We start from the raw sequence: 26,992 nt of genomic DNA on the forward strand, positions 1-26,992 counted from the left end.
GTAAATTTATACAAATTGTGTAAATGATTTTTCATACAAAATTTGACAGCTCGTTTACGCACTAGATAAATTTATACGTTTACACCTTTATGAGGCATTTATACGGTTACAATGTTCGCGAACGAGCAGTGAGAAAGTAGATAAAACGAACTAAAGGAACAAATGAACCAAAAGAACAAATAGAACCGAAATCGATGATCTAGTTCAATTGTTCAGTCGAGAGACCCGGTCAATTGAACAAGTTCAGAACGAAACGACCCAACTCTAGTTCACATTATCAGTGCTTATCCCATGTGATGTAACCAATCGCATTTTTTTCTTGTTTATAATTTTTTATTCTTTCTTTTGCCGTTTCAATAATAATGTTAAAGTTTGTGTCTTTCCTTAAAAATTCCAAAGCCATATATTTCTATCGTTGCACTGTCAAATTATTGCACATTGGTGATGCGGATGTTTTGCCATCTTCAATTGATAAGAGCTCGAATGAGTACAAGGTTTGATTAACGACTGTAAAGTTATTATGAAGTAAACATGCAATTAATTTTTTAGGAAAATGTAATTGAAATGACCAATTTAGTAAATGAACTCGATGTTACCACTAAGAAAGTACTGACCGGTGGTGGGCCCAAAGCTATTGAGCGACACACTTCGCGGGGAAAGCTTATAGCCAGAGAGCGTATTAATTTGTTGCTTGACAAAGGATCATCTTTTCTTGAATTAAGTGCATTAGCTGGTTATGATTTGTACGACAAAGAAGTAGTAAATTCTGGTGGAATTGTTACCGGTATAGGCAGAGTATGTGGGTAAGCTAGACTTAAAATACTATTATCATACGAAATTAAATCTTTGATTGCAGAGCTGAATGTGTTGTCGTGGCAAACGACGCTACAGTTAAAGGGGGTTCCTACTATCCAATTACTGTAAAGAAACATTTACGTGCCCAGGAAATTGCTCAGGAAAATCGTTTACCATGTATATACTTGGTAGATTCAGGTGGTGCCAACCTGCCACGACAAGCGGAAGTATTTCCAGACAAATTACATTTTGGACGTATTTTTTATAATCAAGCGAATATGTCCGCACTAGGAATCCCTCAAATTGCAGTTGTTATGGGCAGTTGTACAGCTGGAGGCGCATATGTACCCGCAATGGCCGATGAAAGCATTATAGTTAAAAGACAAGGTACTATATTCTTAGCTGGACCACCTTTAGTGCAAGCAGCTACTGGTGAAAAAGTTACAGCTGAAGATTTGGGTGGTGCTGATTTACATTGTAAAACTTCTGGTGTAACAGATCACTATGCAGTTGACGATGAACATGCACTGTATTTAGCCAGACAAGTTGTACGAAATTTTAACTTGGCTTCAACAAATAACTACAACGAACAGTTGCTCTACTCAAGCAAATTGGCTAATAAGTTAAGTAATGCTTTTGATATCGAGTCCTTTGAAGAACCAAAATATGATCAGCATGAGTTATACGGAATTGTTGGTACAACGTTAACTAAAAGTTTTGATGTTCGAGAGGTTATTGCTCGATTAGTGGACGGCAGTCGTTTTACTGAATTTAAAAAGCTTTACGGAGAAACCTTGGTATGTGGTTTTGCAAAACTGTATGGTCACACAGTAGGCATAATTGGCAACAACGGTGTGCTCTTTTCTGAGAGTGCATTAAAAGGAGCTCATTTTATTCAACTTTGTGCCCAACGCAACATACCATTGGTATTTTTGCAAAATATTACTGGTAAGTTAAATTCGCGTCTCCAAGTATTTGCATATATGAGGCGTTTACTTTGAAAGTGGCCTAAAGCAATTCCCATTTTAATCAAGGGTTTGGGTTCTTAGGGCAGGTCAGGTCGGTCTATCAAGAACTCACGTATGCAGAATTATTTCATTGTGCTACCAAAATTTGTTTGACAATCAAACAGAAAAACCCAATTAAGTATAGGATACGTATCCAGTATTAATAATTTGTAGATATTCTGAAATCTTAAATTCAATTAATTTTATTTTTTCCAATTTGAAATTACAAAGCAAAAGTAATTTGATCAAATTATAAAATTATTAAAAGAGAATAACAAGTTAAAAACTAACAGGTATCGCTACAGTATTCCCCCGCCAGACTATCAATAAATAAAATGTTTGAAAGTCGAAATGTTTGATTAATTTTCTTGCAGACTTCCAGATTTTTGCATTGTAATGAAAGCAGGCTTCAATCTGTCAATAGAGATATTCAAACTTCGATCTCCAACCAAAATAGTATAGAACTTGGGAAAACGTTTTTTAATTTCAAATGGTCCGTCGTATGGTGGTGTGAGTGATGAACGTATTTTATCCACACGAATAAACACATGCGTCACATCATTTAATTTTCCATTAACAAACGGTTTTGTAGTCGAATGATGAGCTGCGTCTGCAGGTCGGATGGTTTTGATTAGCTGAGTAAATTCCTTAACAAACTCTTCCTGTGGTTTGAAATGACTATCGATAAACATTTCGCCAGGTAATTTAAGTACAGTCCCGTAAAACATTTGTGATGGACTTGATCCGATGTCTGGCTTGAATGTTGATCTTAATCCCAGCAGGACAATCGGTAAATGCTCAGTCCATTTTAACCTATTAAAACACATTAACGACGCTTTCAAAGTTCTATGCCATCGTTCAATAATTCCGTTAGACTGAGGATGGTAAGCGGTAGTACGAAGATGATCAATGCCGAGAATCCGAGAAAGTTCACTAAAAAGATTTGAACTGAACTGTCTTCCTTGATCGGTAGTTAAACGAACCGGTACTCCAAAACGAGAAATCCAACCATCAATTAATGCTTTTGCAACAGTTCTTGCGCTAATATCTGTGATAGGAATTGCTTCAGGCCACCTGGTATAGCGATCAATGATTGTAAGGCAATATTGAAAACCATTTGATGGTGGCAGTGGACCAATAAGATCGATGTTGATATGTTCAAATCTTTGTGATGGAAGACAATATTTTCCAAACGGTGATGCAGAATGCCTACTAACCTTAGACCGTTGACATTGAATGCAGCCTTTTACGAACCTTGGTATTTCTGATTGCATATGTGGCCATACAAAACGTTGTCGAATAGTGTTGAAAGTGGATCTGGCGCTGGTATGTGCAATATTGTGAAATTTCAATATAACCTTCTCCCTGAACGACTTCGGAACAAAAGGCCGCGCGGACTGTATAGAAAAATCGCATACAATTGGTTTTGAACAATTTGGCAGCTGAATAGATTTAAGTTTTAGAGAAGTGGTAGAGGAGTTAAGAAAATTCTGTAATTCTGGACAATTTCGCTGAGCATCTGCCATATGTTCTAAATTAATAACGTCGCGATCTGATTTTAAAGACTCGATGCGAGATAACGTATCCGCAGTTATATTTTCTTCGCCTGGTACATATACGATACGAGTAGAAAACTGTCCAATGAAATCGAGATGCCTAATTTGACGTGGAGAAGAAGAATCATGTTTTTTAGTGAAAGCAAATGAAAGGGGCTTATGATCAGTCCATATTTCAAAATCTCTGCCTTCCAATGCAAACCGAAAGTACTTAATACCCAGATAAATGGCAAGCAGTTCGCGGTCATAAGTGCTATATTTTTTTTGGGCATTCGAAAGTTTCTTGGAGAAAAAACCAAGAGGCTGAGTTAGCCCAGCATTAATCTGATGTAGAACAGCCCCGACAGCTGTTTCACTTGCATCTGTGCATAAAACAATCTCCGCATTCAACTTCGGATGTGCTAAAAGCGTTGCATTAATTAGTGCCTGTTTGCACGCATCAAAGTTTTGAAGAGTTTTCGAGTCCCATTTAATTGGAGTCTTGTCCTTTTTTTTGTTACCCTTTATTAAATCAATAAGAGGTTGTTGATGTTCAATAGCGCGAGGAATAAATCTTCTATAAAAGTTTATCATATTTAAAAATCTTTTTAGCTCCATAGCAACTGTAGGAAGTGGATAATTTTTGATTACATCAATTTTTTTTGGACAGGGACGAATCCCTTCCGATGAGATGAGATGCCCTAAAAAAATTAGTTCACTTCTTCCAAACTCACACTTAGATGGATTAAGTGTTAACTGAAATTTTTGAAGTCGTTCAAAAACTTGTTGAAGATGGTTGATATGTTCGGAACGTGATTCAGATGCGATGCAGATATCATCAAGATATGAAAATGTGAAGTCTAAATCTCTCAAAACTTCGTTCATAAATCGCTGGAAAGTTTGAGCAGCATTACAGAGACCGAATGTCATATGCGTAAACTCAAAAAGACCAAACGGAGTAATTATCGCTGTCTTCGGAATATCTTGTTCACGGATGGGTATTTGATTATATGCCCTATTCAAATCTATTTTGCTAAAAATAGACTTACCGTACATTATGTTGCTAAAATCCTGGATATGGGGAAGTGGATACTTATCTGGAACAGTTTGTGCATTAAGTGCACGGTAGTCTCCGCAAGGACGCCATGTACCATTAGATTTACGAACCATATGCAAGGGTGATGCATAAGGACTTTTTGATGGTCTGCAAATGCCAACCTTCGTGAGAAAGGCAAATTCTTCCTTTGCCGCTTTGAGCTTTTCATCCGTGAGTCTTCGAGGTTTGGCGGTTACAGGTGCTCCGCGAGTTTCAATCACATGCGTTGTTGAAAACTCAACTGGTAGCGCAACAATCTTATTGAGTTGAGTAATATCAGGAAATTTCGATAAAAGAACGGAATACCTGCACGATGAATCAAATGATTTTATTGATATTGTTCCAATGCCACAAGCATGAAGACATCTTGTTTTTAATTTGGTGCGATTGTCAATCAAAAGAGAATTTTTGACATCAATTAGTAAACCAAAATAATTGAGAAAGTCTGCACCAATGATGTTGTGATTGGTTTGTGCGATGACAAATTTCCACTGGAAAGACCGTCCCAAACCCAAGTCAATTGATAAATGAGCGGTTCCAAAAGTAGAAATAGCTGTGTTATTCGCTGCGTAAAGTTGAGATGAGAATGTTTTTGAATGTGAGATCTGAAACGAAGATGCACTGACTACGGAAACGTCTGCTCCAGTATCAATTAAAAACTTTCGTTCCGAGGATCGATCTTTAACGAAGAGGCGAATAGATGAAGTGAGATGATTATTGTTGTTGACTAAATGTTGTGTTTTTTCATCCTTGGCGATGTTTGAAGAATACATCGCCAACCTATTCAGTTTTTTGAGCTGAAAGAGCACGGTGCTTTGCATTGTGTTGCACTTTCCCCGAATTTGTTGTGGTACCAGCAAACTTTAGATTCAGTTTCCTGAGAAAATGATTTTGATTGTCGTCGAGCGTTAGGCTGAGCTTGATCGCTGTTGAACATCTTTTCCAAACGAGTTAACGAATTTTCAATTTTTGCCATGCGTTCGGATAAGGATCTGCTGTTGTCTCGAATGGCACTAACGTTCGAAGAGGAAGATTGAAAATCGATTTCAGTTATTTCATTCTTCTTAATGTTATCATAGATTTCGTCGGCTACAAGAGCAAGATCTTCAATGGACATCATTGGACTGCTCTTAGCAACGCCAGCGATGACCGCACGCGCAGCAGTTGGCAGACGCTGCATCCAAAAATCCTTGATTAATTGTTGGTCTCTTGTTACGTTTGTACGTTGCAGCTGGGTTAGCATGTGGCTGGGTTTGTTATCTCCGAGCTGAATACCTGATACCAATTGCTCTAAACGTGCGACGGACGATGAAGAAAACTTGGCTAAAATTGTATCTTTAAGCGTCCTAAATTTTTCGTTTGTAGGAGGATTTGTAATCACATCATATGCTTGATCATATAACCGCTCATCCAAATTGATGATTGTCACGTGAAACTTTTCATCATCTTGTTGTGATGATGGCAAAGAATTGATTCCTTGAAGGATAAAAAATGATTCTAAGCGACGAAACCATGATTCCACGTTATTGAGTTCATAGCCTTGTAATTTTGGAACGAGAACACGAGTTGCGAATCCGTTTGCTTGATGTGAATCTGCATTCACAACGTTGCTTGCATCAGAAAATTCCTCTTCTTGATCTGCATTCTGATCTCTTGGAGCGTTCAGTGCTCGTGCAACGCTGCGGGTCATTGGAGGAGATGTGAACATCGCGTTGAACAAAGGAAAACGGAGATGAAATAATTAAAAGTTGATGACAATTCTCTTAAGGATCTTTGAATTGCCGAGGAAAGTTGTGTAGCTGGAAAAAGCGTTCGGGGTCACCAATTTATAGGATACGTATCCAGTATTAATAATTTGTAGATATTCTGAAATCTTAAATTCAATTAATTTTATTTTTTCCAATTTGAAATTACAAAGCAAAAGTAATTTGATCAAATTATAAAATTATTAAAAGAGAATAACAAGTTAAAAACTAACAGGTATCGCTACAAAGTATTAGAACATTGTTTTAAAAAAGCTAAGTCCCCTTCGAAAACACGTTTTCTAGGGCTCAGCATAATATTTTCGGCTCGCAATTTGAAAGCACAACTCCCTAGTGGCTGGAGTCTTGATCAGACCTTGTTCTCATAGTCCAATACCCGAACTCGTAGGGAAAACTATTTCAAAAAAATAATAATTTATGGATCTAACGAGTACTTGTCTATGAATTAAAAAATGAGCTTCAATCACGGATCGTAATACATAAACGGGCCCTGGATACTGTTACAGGTTAAACTCTTACTTAGCAACCCCGACATACTCCATGTATGTCGTGCATGTGATGTATTCACTGACACAAAATATTGTTTTCAATTTCATTGACCAACTCATCAGATTGCTTGTGGATGAACACAAGAGGGCGAAATGGGAGGAGCACTTAAAGAATTGTAACCTCTCTGTCGGTGTAGGTAAGCTATGGTCCACCGTAAGGTCCCTATCGAACCCGACTAAGCACAAAGCTTCTCCAAACCCAATTGTCAACCTCACCTATCCGCGGCGAATCCTGTTTCACTAACAGATGAAGCTCTGGCGACCTCAAGCTCCCCATGGAACTTGGGGGTGGGAGGGAGCGATGGCCTGAAGGTTTAATGTGGCCATATAAATCGTTCCCGAGATGGTCGGGCTAGCACCTTAATATTGCTGTGTTACCGGAGCGTACCGGATCTGTATCCGGCAAAGGACCATTGGATAACACTCCCCAAAGCCTTCGGGGAGAAACCTTATCACTACAACAACAACAACAAGCACAATGACACAATTTCCATTGTCAACTGCGTTAACTGGCAGCCGATGGTAACATTGGCATCCGACCACCTGCCTATACTTATTTCGCTCGAGCGTACCGCCGACTTCATCGTCACAGAAAAACGCACTTTTATAAACTTCAAAAAAGGAATGTGGGACGAATACAAATGCTTTACAGACAACCGCTTTGCTGCCCTCCCTATCCCGACTGATGCCCACCAAGGGGAGCCTGCTTTCCGCAAGGTCATAGAATCCGCCTTGGCTCGCTTCATTCCCGCCGGTAGAATTCCCGAAATTCGGCCCCACTTTCCGGCGGAGGCCGCAAATTTAGCGAGAGAGCGTGACTTTATAAGATAGCTCGATCTCGGCGACTCCCAAATAAGGGATATAAACCAACGCATCAGATTGCTTGTGGATCAACACAAACAGGCGAAATGAGGGGAGCACCTAAGCGGTTGTAACCTCTCTGCCGGTTAGGTAAACTTTGGTCCACCGTAAAGTCCCTATCGAATCCGTCTAAGCACAATGACAACCCTGCAAAAATCGTTGGATCATGTGGTCCAATGGAGTACTTACCATTATACTCCACTGTAATGCAGCAATGGACCAATTCATGTTTCTACACGAACATATTGTAAGCCGATCATTGCTCGTTTTTAACGATTGTAATCACTACACGATGTTTATTGGACTGTGGGTACTCCATGGATTACTCTGATGTAATGCGGAGCTGGAGTATATGGTCCAGTCCTAGGACATCGCAATGTTAATTGGACCATATTTTTTGTATGAATTGTGGTTAATTTTGGAGCAATCGGCTGGTCCATAGCGAGTACTCCATACATGCATGCATGGAGTACTCGCGATTTTTACAGGGTAGTTTCATAATAAATAATGGTTAGTCAGCAGAGCTGTAACATGATTCAATCAATACAGTTATAAATCAAGATTGATTCATTTTACAAATATGATTGGGTGATTTCAAATATATAAGCCAAGTTTGAATGCGATTTCAAGTTTTCCATTCAAAAATTCCGTTAGTGATTGCATGACTGTAAAAAAAGCATTCAGCGTGATTGTGAATGCATCGAGAGCACTCCCACTCACGAGTGATTGCAAAATTTGTAGACTGCAATCACTTTTTCATTCACTTCCATTCAAATATCCGCTTCCAGGGTTGATACTTTCGTACTTTTGATGGCTAACATACCTGTGATTGGTTCGAAGGTGTCAAAATAGTTATAAATAACCGGGCTCGATTCTAAAAAGAGTTATTAGGGGAATTTTGCCCCAAATTAATGAGATTAAAATTTAAATGCTTCAGTTCTGATTGAAATAAATAAGAAACACGAATAAATGAGTTCATACATTCATAAAACATAATTGGAATAAAATATTATTTCCAAAATAATAATTTCCAATCATAAATCCAAAATGTGGTTCTCGCATTCAATAGCGACGGTAACTCTGACTCAATGTTTTGACATTTTATATTGTAAAACTGTATTTCGGTATTTTCTACAAAAATAAGCATAATTTTTTTAAAAGTTAAATAGAAATCAATTGCCACATAAATAAGGAATATAATGAAGTGCTTCTTGTAGATTATAGTGCAGTGAAGGTGGAGAAAAACGCGTTTAAAAACCTGAAACGGTAGACGTCAAATAGTTGTGCACAGTGTTCCTCTTTATATCAAAAACACATAAAATGTAATTATATTAGGGGGACTCATGATAGCATATAAACTTATAAGGTGTAAAATTATATCCATTTACACACGCGGTTATATGAACGCACCTAGTAATACTCTTGATAAACTTGATTGTTTTTCAGCTGTATTATTTCCAAAAAAATTTTTTTGATTGTTATACAAATTAAAAAATACCAAGATTAAGTGAAAAATCAAAACTAAAACGCCTTTACTTGCTGATGTTGGAGATTTTTGATGAAAATGCCGTCTGTAATGTCTGCAAGGTTGCATTCCTTTGAGTTTACCGCGTTTACACAATGAAATGTGCGCGTAAATTTATACAAATTGTGTAAATGATTTTTCATACAAACTTTGACAGCTCGTGCGTAAACTAGATAAATTTATACGTTTACACACTTTATAAGGCATTTATACGGTTACATGAGTCCCCCTATTATTGAAAGGCCGGCATTTCTTGATCTTCCTCAAATATATATTTTAAGACTGCGAGACTATTTCACTTGCAGATTTAAGCTTGCCTTTGCAATACATTTATTTCAGCATTTCTTGATATGGTTAGCTATGCTAATCAGTGATTTAATATTTTGTAATTTTGGACCTCTGTCTATTTCACCATGCACAAGTAACTTGAATTCGTTTATTAGAGCATGTTAATGATACCTTTATGAAGTAAAAGTCACATCTGGAACAGTCTTGAATACTGTTACTAGCAAATACCTATGTATCGAAATTCAACAACATCTGTAAAGCATGTTTCAATGTATATAAGTATAAGTCAAAAGTAAAAGTCATTGTAAAAAAAAACAACAAGCTACTCTGAAATTAAATAAAAACATTTTTCCGATTTACAAAGCCTTCGGCATTGTTTGCATAACTTAAAATAAACCAAGGTTTGATAGTTACTTTCCACTAGATCTAGGGGTGTGATGTCTCTGTGCATTGACTATGATTCTCGTTGCTTTTGGTACAATGGCCTAAAGGCATCAGGGCAGCGGTCGTCACCTCATAAGCGCTTTTTTTTTCTCGAACGTTGTGGCAGCGCACTGCCCTCAAGTGGCCCGATGAAACCAGGCTAATCCTGTTTTTTTTTTTTTGTTTTTTTTCTTTAATTCATACATACTGTTTTTTTTTTTTTTGTATCCTAATTCTTATTTATGTGTTATTTATAATTTTTTTGTTACCGAGTCTTAAGAGGCAGTGGCTTCTTAAGCGCCGAGATCTAAAACCGCTCAGCTACAGAGAAACTCATCAGCTGAGAAATATATATTCACAAAATACAATAGACTAAAAGTATAAATATAATTTTTTAATTATTAAGAGAAGATAGAACCGTCTTTTTTATGACAAAGAGCGAGTCCGGAACATCAATTATTCTCGAGTGAGAGTTGTAATCTTCATACAAACATAGAAAAGGTTCGTGTAGTTGGAAATTGCTTCTGCATTGTTTAAGAATTATAGGTTTATAATGCCTTGAAACTCGGCATGGAACATTCAAGTTTACTTCGTTCAAAAGAAATAGGCTTGAAATCGATCCATTTAAAAGTCTAGCCATAAATAGTACACCTAGCATTTCTCTACGACTTGCAAGGGTAGGAAGATTTATTAGTTTTAAGGCGAAAAGTAAAAACTGTTTTTGAATTGATTCTAGTCTATCCACATGCACTTGATAACGCGGATTCCAAATTATCGATCCATATTCTAATATCGGTCTCACCAATGATGTAAAAAGGGTTTTTGTAACGTAACACCTTTGCCCATCTTTTCACAAATGCTAAAACTACTCTCGCTTTATTGACTGTGGCATTAATATGAGGGTTGAAACTAAGTTTGCAATTCATTGTAACTCCCAAGTCGACAAAAAAATCAACGCTTTCCAGAGTTTGGCCATTAATTGTGTAGGAAGCTGGCTGTATGTTCCCACGTGAAAAACACATGGATTTACATTTTTCTATGTTGAGAGGCATAAAATTCGCATTACACCAAGTAACTAAACGATTTAAATCCGCCTGAAGTACAGAACGTTCTTCAACCGACGCGTATGACTTAAAAAGTTTTATGTCGTCGGCATACATTAAAATTTCAGAATATCTTATAGTTGTGGAAACATCGTTTATAAAGATTAAAAACAGAATAGGACCGAGATGGTTGCCCTGAGGCAAACCGGAGGGAACATCGATGACATTCGAACAAATGTTTTTAAAAACGACTCTTTGAGTTCTACCGCAAAGATAGGAGGAGATCCAACGAGTTAGGCCAGGTTGAAAACCAAGCAATTCGAGTTTACAAACAAGTAATGAGTGGCGTACTTTGTCGAATGCTATGCTGAAATCAGTGTATATAACGACGGTATGATGATTGTTTCTAAACCCATTAAAGACGTGAGTTGTAAATTCAAGCAAATTGGTTGTGGTTGATTTGGCTCTACAAAAGCCATGTTGAGAACTATCTATCAATGTAGAAATCGAAAATGTAAGGTGATTAGTAACGATTGCTTCGAAAACCTTAGGGATAGCGGAGAGCTTTGCTATTCCACGAAAGTTTTCAATAGACGGTTAAGGTTATATATAAAGCAACTCTGAAAGTTTGGTAGCTTAGCGGTAAGTACAATATTGGACTACCTACCTATTTGGAAACTTTATTGCTCATACAATATATAACGCCGTGTCTTTTCCAAGAATATGTTAGCAAGAAAATTTTGGATTTCGCCCAGATAAATATGTTAATAATAATAATTAGTTTTTCTCTTGCAAAGGAAGATGTAAATTTTTTGTATCCTATGCGTCAAGCGAAGAAAGGTCTATTTTACAATCAGATTTGGATACATTGCTCAATTGGTACACCATCAACTATATGCCACTTAATCTTAAAAAATGCAAATTTATGTAGATTACTTCAGCCAGCTTCCTACACTCTTAACAATTAAAATCTTGAACAGGTATGTATACAGTTTTATAGACCTTGGGGTTGATATTGACAGTAAACTTAACTTCAACTTTCATATTACTACAGCTGTTAATAAGGCTAGAGGTATTCTGGCGTTTGTAAGGCGATGGTATAAAGAATTCAGCGACCCGTATGTTACTAAAGCTCTTTTTACAACATTAGTCAGGCCGATATTAGAATATGGTGCAATAATTTGGAACCCGAGCTACCAAGTTCATATTGATCGGCTAGAATCAGTCCAAAAACTATTTTTGCCATTCTCCTTAAGGGATTTCCTTTGCATTCGTAGGGAAATGCTTGGAATTGTATTTATGATTAAATTACTAAATGGTTCGGTCCCTAACTCATTCCTGTTGAGCGAAGTAAATAACTTGAATGTCCCTTGCCGGGCTTCAAGACATCTTAAACCTCTCTACCTAAAATATTGTAGATCAAATTTTGAACTAAAGGAGCCCTTCCGCTGTTTGTGTCAGAATTACATCTCCCACTCTAGCACATTTGATGTTTCGGACTCGCTTTTTTGTATTAAAAAATCTGTTCCTTCCTCTCTTAATAGTAACTAATTGTATTTATTACCATATTGAATTCATTTTCTACTAATTCTATCCATTATATGTCTGTATATTTATTACTAATACGGCATTTATTTAACTTAGCTGATGAGGGTCCCTCTGTAGCTGAGCAGTTTTAGATTTCGACGGTTAACAAACCATTGCCTTACAACGAACGCATGAACAGGATTAGCCTGGTTTCATTTGACGACTTGAGGGCAGTGCGGTGTCACAATGTCTATAAAAAAATATATATAAAAAAAACTCTTTCGGCTATGAACACTTTTTTTCAAAAAAAATTTTTTCTAAATGCTTCATTTACTTGATGTGATCATTTAAAAAGAAGTAATAAAAAACTTGAATTCTTTAAGTCCTTTAATTGGTGGTACTAAAACGTACAATAAGAATCATAATTTTCTACTTTGGTTTATATTATGAAAACAACTTCTTAGTACTGAGAATAAGTACATATATTTTTCTAAAAAAAATGTTGGGGAAACGGTTAAGCAGAATTAATGTGTACGGTGGGGGCCGTCAGTATGCAAAAAAAAAATGTAAAAGTAGTACTGCGGAGGTGCTTAGACTTCAATTGGTCAATTTAAGGGTGAAGTTTATGAAACAAACTTGTAAAACCCTACCCCACTCTTGGCAGTCGACATGTTTGTGTTCTTTTCTGGAATAAATATTGCGTGATTTTTGCAGCTCTGCCGAAAGATTGCGTCCTCATTTAATAAAATATTGTCCGAAAAAGCATCATTTTGTACAAATTTAGTGATCGTTACATTATTAAATACTAACAATAAGAAAGAAAGTAAATCGCGAAATCGCTATTAGATAGGATTGCAGAAACTTTGCCATATAAGCGCTCATTTCCTACTGGTGCGCTTGGTGTGTAAAATTATTTGAATACATTTTTTATTTTTATTTGACAATTGCCTAAACATGCATGCTAACGATGTAAATTCAGAGACTTCACCTTTAATACAAATTCTAGCATTTTCGGGACTCCAAATTTCTTAAGAAACATTACTTGCCGTCAAAAACCGCTTTTTAAGGCTTACCTAATTCAATATTAATTTAGCATGCGCGCATACATATACATACAAACCTATAGTAGTAGTACTTATTTGAATGTAGGAATACTTTTTGAAGTTTTTGAATGTTGCTTAGCATTAAAAGCAGAACATACACATAAGTAGGATGTTATGAAATTTCTTTGACTTATCAGATCACAATATATTAAAGGTTCTCAAGAAATTATGTTCTTATAATACAATGTATATTATTTTTTTCAAAATATGGGATTGTTAGTTTGAATTGAAAATGTTATGCAACGAAGTTTGAAACCTTTTTATTTCTGAATTAATTTTGACCCTTATGATTTGATGCATAAAAGGATATCCTAAATAATATTGCGCACTTTCGTAGGTTAGGTTTTTGAAATCTAAGGAATATCTAATCCCGGTATTAATTATAATATAAGATCCCGAAATTCCCGGGGTTCCGAAATTATAAAATATTGACATCCCTAATATAAGGTGAAGTTTTAGAATTTGTTGGCATATTCATTAACCCATTCGTCGGCATATGTTGCTATTATTCGGAAACTAAAAAAAAATCCTAAAACGTAGTTTTCGAGACCTCAGAAACTTGTACGGTGAGCACGTATATATATATATGTTTACTAATAACATAAAAAACATTAAAAGTGCAAGAAACTTTTTTTATGAAAAAAAGAACAAAAAAAACTACGTAAATAAAGAATACCGAGATCAGTAAGATCCATGGTTCTTAGCAAGTAGGTAGATCTTAGAAATTTTGCAGTAAAGTAAATAGTTTACACCCACTTAAAGAGATTGCTCGATATCACGTCGATTTTCACAGATTTTTATATAAATGTGCCATATGTTGTTGTATGGTGCGCAAGTGATGTGAAATTTTGGATATATCAATTTAAATTTTTCTACCCAAGATAATAAGGTTATTGGTTTCATCTGTCACTCTGCATCGTAATGGCATAAACTAATCGAGATAAAATGTATCAAAATGATCACGGGGAAAAAGAAATTGATTGAAACCGATGATGCAAACTTTACAGTTGGGTAGAAAACTTACTGTACACAAATTTTTCTTTTCCAATTTTTACCATGAGAAGGTAAGTAATAATTTTTCTAAATTAAAAAATGCTTCTGCTTACTGAAAGAGTCTATAGCATTTGTGAAAGCAACATTTTATTCAACCGTTATTTTGCAAAATTAGGGTTCAAATAAAAAGTTTATGATTTTTATGTATAGAGCGGTGTGTCCGGGGGTCAGAGCTGTAAAATCTTACGTTTTCGATTTGTGTTATTTGGGTGGTTTTGCACTTTGTCTATGACAATTTCCAAACAAAATTTTGATAAACACTTATTTTCCATTTAGCTTTATTTTTTTAAAGCTGTGAGAGCGAATTTCAAGGGCTCCTTCGAAAAAAGCGAGAAAAATTGGTTAAAAAACCTAACAAAATGAATCACCAAATATGCTCCGAGGGTTAATTCAATATGCCCAAGTAAAAAAATCACTATATCAGCAACTCCAAAAAAAATTTAATATGAAAGACAGGAATGTTCAACTTGCCGGAATGATACTTTTTTTCAATATAACTCGACATTTTTAAAATTGTCATGCTTAATGCTCTTGAGCAAGTTGTTTTAACTCTTCTCACGCTAATTATCTTCATAACAACTTTTCCAACCAATTTTTAAAACTAAGCTTTCATAAAATGGAACTTAAATTTATGTCGTACTATTTTAGTTACTATTTACGCATTTTTGTAGCAAGTGATTGGTATTGAATGCATGACTTCACACACCAAAAATGTGAAATCACCTGAGTGCACTCATTGATTTCAGTACATTTATTTCTGCAGTCTGATTTAGCATTCTTTTCAATTGCGGTGCTGAATGAAATCCTTATTTCTCTGCATGATTGTAGAATTAAAAAAATGAAAGCATAATTCTCGTATGAAAAAAAAATTGTGAAATACTGATTATAGAAAAGCTCTAATTTCAAAAAGCAAATGATTTCATTCTTCATCAGCTCTGTTAGTCAGCATAATGTGTAGTGATTTGCATACCGTTACTGTGATTCATGCATAAGTTGGTTGACCGATATATTGAATGGTTTGGTAAATGCAAATGAACTCAATGTATGATTCATACATAAGTTGGTTGATCGATATATTGAATGGTTTGGTCAATGCAAATGAACTCAAGTGGTTATTTGAGTCAGTAAAAATGCATTGGCGTAAAGGCATACTGTATCATGCTACACCATCCGCCTTAGAAAAAGAGGCTTATATAATTGTGTGGACAATTGTGTAAGACTCTTTGTTCGAGTTTATAAAATTTTAATTGCTTTTTTTTCTATTGTAATTAATTGTGATTGAAGAGTTTGTTTACCTAGTCTTATATCTGTTTGCATTTGCTTTACATGTGTGATTTTGTGCTGACATTTTTCAATCTAACCTGTTGTGGTATTTTTCTTTTGCTCATGTGCACACTTTTTATATGCTTTTACGTGAGGAACGTATGCATATAATTTGAGCCCTTAACTACATACGGTCATCCTATTGTCATAAAAGTGTGCCATGCTGTTTCATTTTACTTTTAATGATTCAGTCAACTTGCTTGGTGTTACCAAATTTTACATTCTGTTTTTTTTCACATTCAATTGTAATTTATGTCATAGTGGTAACTTGATGCTATAAGTAATGAATTGTTTGCTTATGTGTTCTTTGCTTTTATTTGTACACATTATGCTGATTCTCGTTTTTTTTGTATGTTTGCATATTGAGTTAACATTTCTTTATTGTTTTTTTTTTGTGTTTGGTGCTTATTGTGAGTAACGTTGAATGTTTATTGTTTGTATATTTAGAAGATTTTTGATTAACGTCTTTTGGTTATTATTGAAGGTTTAAATTAGTTCCTTATCTGTTCTATAGTTCATTTAGTAACTTGTGCAAAACTATTTTCCTATCAAAACATATATAAGTTAAGATAAAAAATGTTTTTTTTATTATTTAACTTATGAGAGGCCTTTTCCATAGTTAGCTAAATCTACTATTCTACCGAGGATTAGAGTACATGGCTTATTTCTAGAGTAAACCGGCTTGACTTATGTTTATTTCTTTAAAATAGTATTTCTAACAAAGAATATAGGTAAACATGGTTTACATTTCCTTTCCTTTTTATTATTATTCTTATTAAACAATTTTTTAATAGTTTTTTTTTTTTTTTTGTTTTTAAACGTGCTGAATATGAAATTTGTAACTAACTGCATAGACAATTGAAGAGCTGTAATTGATGGAAGAGCAAGGTGATTTATAGTAGTAGAAGGAGTTCAGCTAATTGGTAGATGGAAGGTACAGTGGATGCAAAAGTTTTTCGTATACTTTAAATGTTCTTTTTATATCTTCGATATTTTCTAGCATTATATCTTTTTTTTCATCTGATCTTATATGTCATGCGATTTCTGCGGTGGCCACCATGACATAATCGTCATGATATTAATGAAGAATTATTTATTTTTAACCGGGATTTGTCACATGCACAACCTCTTGGGTTTGTGCAATTATTTGATCTTTGAGAACTTGGGTAACTACTATTATTATTTTAAATTTGCCTACTCGATTATATTCAATTATTTTTCACCAATTTGTCCCTCGTGACAACTGTGTTTTTCCTTATAAATTTCAAGTACTGGATTGGCGGCATTTGTAAAACGTGTGTACAGCCTGATAAGTAATTGTCCTAAATCAATTTTATCATCTACAATCAGGTTTCTTGTATTTCTTACGCTACCATTTTAGGAGCGCGACATGTCTTATTGCTGCAAATGTATATAGCGCTTTATATATATGTATCGGTTCTCTTGTGACTTTTCTTCATTAGTTTTTTTTTTTTGGCTGGTTGTAAAATTTCTGTATTTTTTTTTTTTCGTTCTTAGTTTTTGCCTGCTTCCACTGTCCTAGAAGTTCCTATTGCTTCATGACCATGTTTGTCTGGAGCATTCACAGGAATTTATGCAAATTTTTGATTTGATGTTCGCTTTAGGCAGGGCTGCCTGTGCTGTCGATTGTGACATTTTTATATTTACTATTTGAGATCTACTTGAATTGTTTATTGCTCTTCCTCAGCTTTGGGTTTGGAAATTTGGGCAAAACAAAAAAAAAATTATACGCGCTGTTGCACGCTATTCAATTGCCTGTATTTAAATTTCATATAGTTTTTGATTATCATGGTTATTGCAATGGTCAATAGCCCGATTACGCAGATTAGAACTGCTAGCCAAACATCTGGAATGTTTGGGGTATTTTTTGTTTCTACCTCGGCTGGTGGTTCATATTTTGCTATCATGTTCTCTGATGTTTCAGAGTTTCCTTTTCCTACCTCGTAGCCAGCTATGGCTATCATAATGCCGGGTGCTATCTTTGTCCACCAAGCTATGTCAAAATTTTCCTATAATTTTCTGCTTTTGTGAGAAAGGGACTAAATTTAATTTTTAATAAAATTTTTGATTTTATTCTTTATCCTATGCATTCCATTTTACTTGTTTATTTAGTTAACGCTATTTTGTTTTTAAGGGCAAAATTTGTTTAATTTAAAAATTTTAGCATTTTTTTTCATTTTACATAATATTTTAAAATTAATTTTTATGCCATTTTGCTGATTTATTTTTCTTTATTTAATTAACATTATAGAAAAATTTGTTTCTATAATTTTGGTTTAAAAAAAAAAAATTTTAATTTAATATTTTTGACATTTCTATTTTCTTAAAATGGAAATTTATTTTTTTTTGTTTGAATTTACTTTACAAAGTATTGTTTAAACTTAAATTTTATGCTATTGTTATTTTTTTTTCTGCGCCACATCGGGCTTCAATTTTTTCTCTATTTTTGGTTTAGTTTGTGCCATTTTCAAGGCTGACATTAAACTTTTGGAGCATACATTTTTTTCATTCTACCATATTAAAAAAATTCCTGAGCAAAAACTTTCGTTTTTGCTAATGGTTTAGCGTCCATAAGGCCGCTCAATTGATTCTAATCTTAATATACATGTAACGTAATAACTATTAAATATACTTATTTAAAGCTAACAGCCGCCAGTCGTTCTTGAATCTTCTTTCTTTTGCTGCAAGGCTAATGGTCAATTTTCCATTTCTCTATGCTGCTAACTGCTTTCCTTTTTGCTGCTAGTCTATTGGCCAATTTTGTATTCCACTTCTATATGCTGCTAAGTGCTGTTGCTGTTATTTTGTTGTAAGCCCATCATATCTCTTCTGGTTGTTGAAAGTCTATCAAATCTCTTCTGGTTGTTGAAAGTCCATCTTTTTTGGTTGCTAAAAGTCCGTTAAATCTTTTTTGGTTGTTAAAAGTCCATCAAATATTTTTTGGTTGTTAAAAGTTCATAAAGTTTCTTCTGGTTTCCAATGTTTTTGTTGGTTTTGTTTATACCAGAATATCCTCTAGCTTCGAACCAGTTTGTTGCCATTACTCTTCATACTTTTTAAAATAATTTTAAATAAAAAGAACTTGGCAGGATCTCTTCCAGTAAGATCCTTCAAACAATTTTCGCTTGTTAGGCAAATTTTATGTTTTAAGGGTACAACTGGCAGGATCTTCCTCCAACTAGATTTTTTAGCAGTTTTGCCAATTTCAAATCTAGTCTGGCAAGATCGCCATGTAATATTTCCGAATAATAATAAAATTGAAGCGCTGAAGTTTAACGTCAGAATCATATTCCTTTTTTATTGAAGAAATTCTTTCCTATTTATACAAAAGTTATTAACCTACACATACGTACTTACATTAATGCTTACATACTACAATGTACATAGTTTCATAATAAATAATGGTTAGTCAGCATAATGTGTAGTGACTTACATACCGTTACTGTGATTCATGCATAAGTTGGTTGACCGATATATTGAATGGTTTGGTAAATGCAAATGAACTCAATGTATGATTCATACATAAGTTGGTTGATGGATATATTGAATGGTTTGGTCAATGCAAATGAACTCAAGTGGTTATTTCAGTCAATAAAAATGCATTGGCGTAAAGGCATACTGTATCATGCTACACCATCGCATTTGGCGATAAAGTGCTGTCGGATGCGAAAAAATGCGCGAGCGCTTTCTGCCGGCAATATATAATGCATTCTACAGTCGACAAAGATAGACGGAGGGCCAACAGACGCGCACATAAACATAAATTCAGCGCGTCTCCAATTACCATCACCGCCAAAGAGGTTGAGGATGCCATCGGTCATGCTAAACCATCCAAAGCAGTGGGCCCAGACGACATAGCCAAGCCGATGCTTAAAAGCCTAGGGAAATAGGGTTTCAAATATTTAGCACATGTCTTCAACCTGTCTCTTTCAACCTTTCTCATGCCTGGGAAACCAGCTAACATACGAGAGTCATATCGCCCGATATCTCTCCTATCGCCAAGTAGCCAAGACGCTTGAAGCCATTTTGCTCCCCTACTTCAAAGCAAATTTGCAGCTAGCCTGTCATCAGCATGGCTTCAGAAAACTCCATAGCACCACCACCGCGCTAAATGCCATTAGCACCCAGATAAATTGCGGTTTAAATCAAAACCCCCACCATAGAACAGTACTCGTTGCGCTAGACCTATCAAAAGCTTTTGATAGGTCAAACATGGCACAATACTGCAAGGGTTTACCCTTCCCCCATGTCTTAAAAGGTGGACCGCAAATTATCTGGGTGGTCGGCAGGCATCGCTGCAATTTAGAAGCGAAACATAAAAACCAAGAAGAATTAAACAAGGGGTGCCACAGGGTGGTGTCCTATCCCCACTTTGGTTTAATTTCTGCATGTCAAAGTTACCTCCCTGATCTCTCCAGTTTTTTCGCCTCGCGAAACCTGGCATTATCACCGACTAAATCCTCCGCGACCTTATTCACAACATGGACGTCCCAAATGTCGACCATTTTGAACATCCACGTCGATGGCACTACGCTACCGACTGTCCTACACCCCAAAATCTTGGGTGTGACGTTTGATCAGGATCTACATTTTGATGAGCATGCAGCCGCAATTGTACCGAAAATCCAGAGCCGTAATAAAATCCTCAAATCCCTTGCTGGTAGTACTTGGGGAAAAGACAAAGAAGCGCTCATCTCCCTTCAGGGAGAGAAATGAGATGCTAACCAAATAGTTCCTGTTGAATACCCAGAAACCTGACCATCCCAACATACACCTGATTGATGAGCCAACACCGCATAGGGGCTTAAGGAGTCATCTCCGTAAGCATTGTGAGGAAATACAGCACCTGAAAACTCAGCCGTATGAAGCAAAAAAACACAAGCAGGTCCTCAGTGATATCCACAAACAGGCGTCGGACCTTTATGTCAGGAATTGCCCGGTGAATCCAGTACTCGAAGAACAGTACCCAAAACTTGCGGAAGAGGAACGCATACTCCCCAGGGAAACGCGAGTCACTCTATCTCAACTTCGTTCTGGATACTATAACAGGTTAAACTCTTACCTATCCAGAATCAACCCCGACATACAAAATGTATGCACGCTTGCAATGTGTCCCCACATGACACCAACCATCTCTTTAATTGTAATGTGGAACCAACGCCTCTAACACCCCTTTCACTACGGTCCACCCCTGTTGAAACAGCAAGTTTCCTTGGACTACCGTTAGAGGATATTGATGACAATGTGTGATCGGGCGCACCTATTGGATGGGGCGAAGCACTGCTACAATAACAACAACGACGATAAGCAGAATTAGAGATGCACTCATCGACCAAGAGGCAACAATACGCCTACTTTGGATACCAGGCCACATCAATATACATGGAAACGAAATGGCTGACAGAGCAGCAAAACTAGCTTCAAAAGCCCCAGTAACAAAAAACAACACATGCGAAAGAAAAGACATGCGCACCACAATTAAACGACATCTACACGCCAAAATGAAACAAGAATGGCAAGACTACGCGCACCATCATTACACTGCCATAAACAGGGAATTTACAACTCCAAAATACCCTACCGGCATTTCGAAGTCGCGTACAAAACTTTTTTTACGCCTACGTCTTGGCCATACTGCGGACACCCATGCACATCTCCTTACTGGAGAACCAGATCCAGTCTGTTCACACTGCGGCGATACCATGTCATTAAAACACATAATAGATGCCAGAAACCAATACCTCCAAAAACTCCTCAAAAATCCAACCATTGAGAATATTACCCCTATCAACAACTTCATCAAACATATCAGAGCCCGAGTTTAAGTGATCTAAAAGTTTATTTTTATATTAATGTATAATTACATCGTGCATAGAGAGATCGTTATCTTTCAAGGAATACTGCCTGGCAGCCTTCCTAGACATAGAAGGAGTGTTCAACAACATCAAACCCGACTCGAATATTAAGGTACTGACTGATCTGGGCCTCGAATCTCAGCTGGTGGAGCTTGTGCACCAATTGCTGATATGCAGGGTAGTACAGGCAGACCTTGCAGGAGTATCGGTGAGCAGGTTCGTCAGTAGCGGAACTCCACAAGGTGGAGTCCTATCCCTTCTGCTGTGGGTCTTGGTGGTGAATCAACTGCTAAGTGACATAGAGGAGGAGAGGGGCTGTAAAGTTATTGTTACCGCCATAATTCATACTTAATGTGAACATGATATAAGTTGAATTCATTTGTAAAGTAAACCTTGTACTTATTTAATGTAGGCTTGTAAGCCCTAAAAATCTATCTTCTCTCAGGCAACTCTGAACGTCATCGTCACTTGATAAAAAGAGAGAAGAGAGGGAAGATAGATTAAAATTTTTAAAGCCTGCTGCGCAAATTAATAAATAATAACGTGAAATTTAGCTTGCTTGAAAACAATATTCTTTCTCTTACTCCGTAAACAGTTATAGCATATGCTGACGACCTTGCCTTGGTGATAAGTGGAAAGTTTCCACAAACTCTGCGATATGATGCAGGTGGAATTAAGAAGGGTCGAAGCATGGGCCGCTGTTAATGGTCTGCGCGTGAACCCAAATAAAACTGAACTGGTGCTCTTTACGTGGAAGTATAAGATAGAGGTGGTATCTGGTATCCGGCGCTGGCAAACACAGTGCTTAAGTTAAGTGAGTCTGCCAACTATCTAGGGCTCACACTTGATAAGAAATTGAACTGGACACAAAACAGCACGGAACGTATACGTAAGGCCACGGTTGCCCTCTACACATGTAAAGGGGCAATTGGACGGAAATGGGGTATGTCCCCTATGATAGTGCATTGGATATACACGGCCATAGGTAGGCCAATATTGCTATACGGGGTGGCGGTATGGTGGCCCGCCCTGAATAAATCCTCGACGGTTCTTGCTCTTCAAAAGGTGCAAAGATCTTCACTACTATACATAAGCGGAGCCATCCGCACAACGCCAACGGAGGCTATGAATGTAATACTGAACGTACTACCCATAGATATAGAAGGCATAAAATATGCAGCATGTGCAACTATTAGACTGGGGAAACTGACCACATGGTCTCACTGCAACCATACTGAAATTCTTGACAGATTCTGCATACCAGAATGGACAGATTTCTGCAAACCACATACCAACTTTAACAAGGGATACGAGATATTAATTCATAAACTTAAAAAAATGAAATTGGGACGAATACAAATCTTTTACAGACAACCTCTTTGCTGCCCTCCCTATCCCGACTGATGCCCGCCAAGGGGAGCGTGCTTTCCGCAAGGTCATTGAATCCGCCTCGGCACGTTTCATTCCCGCCGGGAGAATTCCCGAAATTCGGCCCCACTTCCCGGCGGAGGCCGCAAATTTAGCGAGAGAACGTGACCTTATAAGACAGCTCGACCCAGGCGACCCCCAAATAAGGGATATAAACCAACGCATCAGATTGCTTATGAATGAACACAAGCGGGCGAAATGGGAGGAGCACCTAAGAGGTTGTAACCTCTGCTGGTGTGGGTAAACTTTGGTCCACCGTAAAGTCCCTATCGAATCCGTCTAAGCACAATGACAAAGTTTCAGTGCGTCACCAATTACCGTCACCGCAAGAGAGGTTGAAAATGCCATTGGTCACGCTAAACCATCCAAAGCAGTGGGCCCAGACGGCATAGCCATGCCGATGCTTAAAAGCCTAGGGAAAGAGGGTTTCAAATACTTAGCACATGTCTTCAACCTGTCTCTTTCCACCTTTGTCATACCCGAAAAATGGAAAATGGCCAAGGTGGTCCCGATACTAAAGCCTGGGAAACCAGCTAACATAGGAGAGTCGTATCGTCCGATATCTCTCTCAGCTAGCCTGCCATCAGCATGGCTTCAGAAAACTCCATAGCACCACCACCGCGCTAAATGCCATGAGCACCCAGATAAGTTGCGGTTTAAATCAAAACCCCCACCATAGAACAGTACTCGTAGCGCTAGACCTATCAAAAGCTTTTGATACGGTCAACCATAGCACGTTACTGCAAGACCTGGACGGGTCTACCCTTCCCCCATGTCTTAAAAGGTGGACCGCAAATTATCTGGGTGGTCGACAGGCATCGGTGCAATTTAGAAACGAAACATCAAAACCAAGAAGAATTAAACAAGGGGTGTCACAGGGTGGTGTCCTATCCCCACTTTTGTTTAATTTCTACATATCTAAGCTACCTTCACCACCAGAAGGAGTCACTATCGTTTCATACGCCGATGACTGCACAATAATGGCCACAGGCCCAGGCCCACAGATCGATGAGCTCTGCAACAGAATAAACGGCTATCTCCCTGATATCTCCAGTTTTTTCGCCTCGCGAAACCTGGCATTATCACCGAATAAATCTTCCGCGACCTTATTTACAACATGGACGTCCCAAATGTCGACCATTTTGAACATCCACGTCGAGGGCACTACGCTACCGACTGTCCTACACCCCAAAATCTTGGGTGTGACGTTTGATCAGGATCTACATTTTGGTGAGCACACAGCCGCAATTGTTCCGAAAATCCAGAGCCGTAATAAAATCCTCAAATCCCTTGCTGGCAGTACCTGGGGAAAAGATAAAGAAACGCTTATTACTACATACAAAGCAATTGGCCAGCCGTTTACGTGCTACGCGTCACCCATATGGTCGCCAAGCCTAAAAATTACACACTGGAAGAAGCTTCAGGCCTGCCAAAATACTGCTCTCAGAATCGCCACGGGCTGTCTTCTTATGTCTCCAGAACACCATCTACCTACTGAGGCGAGAATACTCCCCATCAGGGAGAGAAATGAGATGCTAACCAAACAGTTCCTGTTGAATACCCAGAAACCTGCGCACCCAAACAGGCATCTCATTGATGAGCCAACACCGCCTAGGGGCATAAGGAGTCATCTCCGTAAGCATTTTGAGGAAATACTGCACCTGAGAACCCAGCCGTATGAAGCAAAAAAACACAAGCAGATCCTTGGTGAATTCCACAAACAGGCGTCGGACCTTTATGTCAGGAATTGCCCGGTGAATCCAGTACTCAAAGAAAAGTACCCAAAACTTGTGGAAGAGGAACGCAAACTCCACAGGGAAACGCGTGTCACTCTTGCTCAACTTCGTTTTGGATACTGTATCAGGTTAAACTCTTACCTATCCAGAATCAACCCCGACATACAAAATGTATGCCCCGCTTGCATGTGTCCCCACATGACACCAACCATCTCTTTAATTGTAATGTGAAACCAATGCCTCTAACACCCCTTTCATTATGGTCCACCCCTGTTGAAACAGCAAGTTTCCTTGGACTCCCGTTAGAGGATATTGATGACAATTTGTGATCGGTCGTGGCTGTTAGGTGGGGCGAAGCACTGCTACAACAACAACAACAACAGATATTAATCCCTGAGAGGGAATAGTGGGTGAATGACCCAGATTGGCCCACTTTAGGAGAAGTTGTTTTGTCTTACTCTGATAGTCTTCCTCTAGCCCCTCAGTCCATGCATTTGAAAGATCAATCTTGCTACTTGAAACGTTTTCCTTGAGCTGCTCACAGTTAACAACTTACTTAATTCACAATCTCAGCCACTATAAAATTGTGTAGTACCGTGACATTCCCAATTGCGAATTCACATGCTAGATACTTCCCCGAGGACCTGGGTGGCCTCCCCAGTGGCAGTACGCAATCTTCCTCCATATTTATCTTCTTGTTGACTAAATCAGACCGCATGATGGAATGGGATGCGCGCCGGTATCTACAGTCAGTAAACGTTCCTTTCCATCCACATGTCCTCCGATAGTAAGATTGTTCGACCTTCTTCCGATTTGTGAGTCAGAGATTATAGGGCATTCAATTGCGGGAGCCAGCTCTCGCCCCTTACGGCTGACTCGCTTTAGTTTAACGGTTGAGTGGGTTTGGAAATTCGCTCATCTCCTTCAGCTTTACGTTTACGACCAGCCAAGTTGGAATTACTGGGACCGGTGCTGCAATGACGGGCAATGTGACCTGGGTTTCCGCACTTGAAACATTTGATAACTTCGGCATTTTTCTGTTGCGATCCCTTCAGCGATTCCAAAACTTCGTCTACACAGTCTGGCCATTCTACTTCCACACGATGAGCTTTGTATGCTGATTTACTCAATAGTGTGGTAGTTTCCTGAGTCAATGAATGTGATACCGTTTCTGCGAATTTGGGTTTTGGGTTTGTGTATGTCGCTCGATTCGTTTCAACATTCCGTATTCCATTGATAAAGCTCTGAATTTTTAACCTTTCGGTGTATTCCACGGGCGCGTCCGCATTTTCGAAATGAGCCAACCTTTCTACATCCGAAGCAAACTCCTGCAAAGTCTCACTAGCTTTTTGGTAACGGTTTTGCAATTCTATTTGGTACATCTGCTTCCTGTGTCCGTTTCAGCAGCAGTCGCTTTTAACGCCACGAACAATGCAGCAACTTTATCTTCTGCATTCCACTTGTTCGCTGCTGACGTCTTCTCGAATTGGAGCTTAAATCCATGGAAAGGCTCCATCTTATGTTATCGACCACTGAACCCTTCCTGAAACTGCGTTAGTTTCTCTTCCATACGCGCTTCCAGTTGTGCAGAGATCTGCGATGATACCTGTGCTGAAATTTGTGCCGACATTTCGGATATACGTGCCTCTTGTGCTTCAATTTTAGATTTTATTTCTGACGACATCTCTTACAGACGTATCTCCTGTGCTTCCAGTTGGGATGATATATCTGTATTCTGTTCTTCCAGTTGAGATATTATATTTGTGGATATTTGTGATTTTTGTCGATATCTGTGATAAAAAAGCCAATATCGCATTAGCCTCCCCGCTTGCGACTGGATTGGACTTACGTTCTTCTCTTCCATTTTTGTTAAGGTCTCGTCCGCATCAGGATGAAAGACATACTCTCCACATTAATTCTTTCCGACTCTATACCCTCATACTTGAAGTTCGGATGTATTATCGGTTGTGGTCAACTCACGGTTGTCCAACTCCTTTTTCAGTTGTTGGATTTTTAATTTATTTAACTTTGCCATGTCCAAGTCGTTTTCGAAATCTTCGGA

At 37.7% G+C, this 26,992-nt stretch overlaps 1 protein-coding gene across 1 annotated transcript in view; it reads left to right on the plus strand.

Annotated features, from left to right (window-relative positions):
- Nucleotides 1-136: 136 nt before the first annotated feature.
- Mccc2 (methylcrotonyl-CoA carboxylase subunit 2) overlaps nucleotides 137-26,992 on the plus strand; it is a 47,376-nt gene continuing 20,520 nt past the window's right edge. Inside the window, exons 1-3 of the mRNA XM_067773916.1 lie at nucleotides 137-494; nucleotides 550-803; nucleotides 857-1,743. Of these exons, the coding sequence (XP_067630017.1) occupies nucleotides 363-494; nucleotides 550-803; nucleotides 857-1,743 (1,273 nt within the window). The 5' untranslated portion in view covers nucleotides 137-362. The remainder of the gene's footprint in view (nucleotides 495-549; nucleotides 804-856; nucleotides 1,744-26,992) is intronic.

Source organism: Eurosta solidaginis, chromosome 3 (assembly GCF_040869045.1).
Source record: "Eurosta solidaginis isolate ZX-2024a chromosome 3, ASM4086904v1, whole genome shotgun sequence".
In the NCBI taxonomy this organism is placed as follows: domain Eukaryota; kingdom Metazoa; phylum Arthropoda; class Insecta; order Diptera; family Tephritidae; genus Eurosta; species Eurosta solidaginis.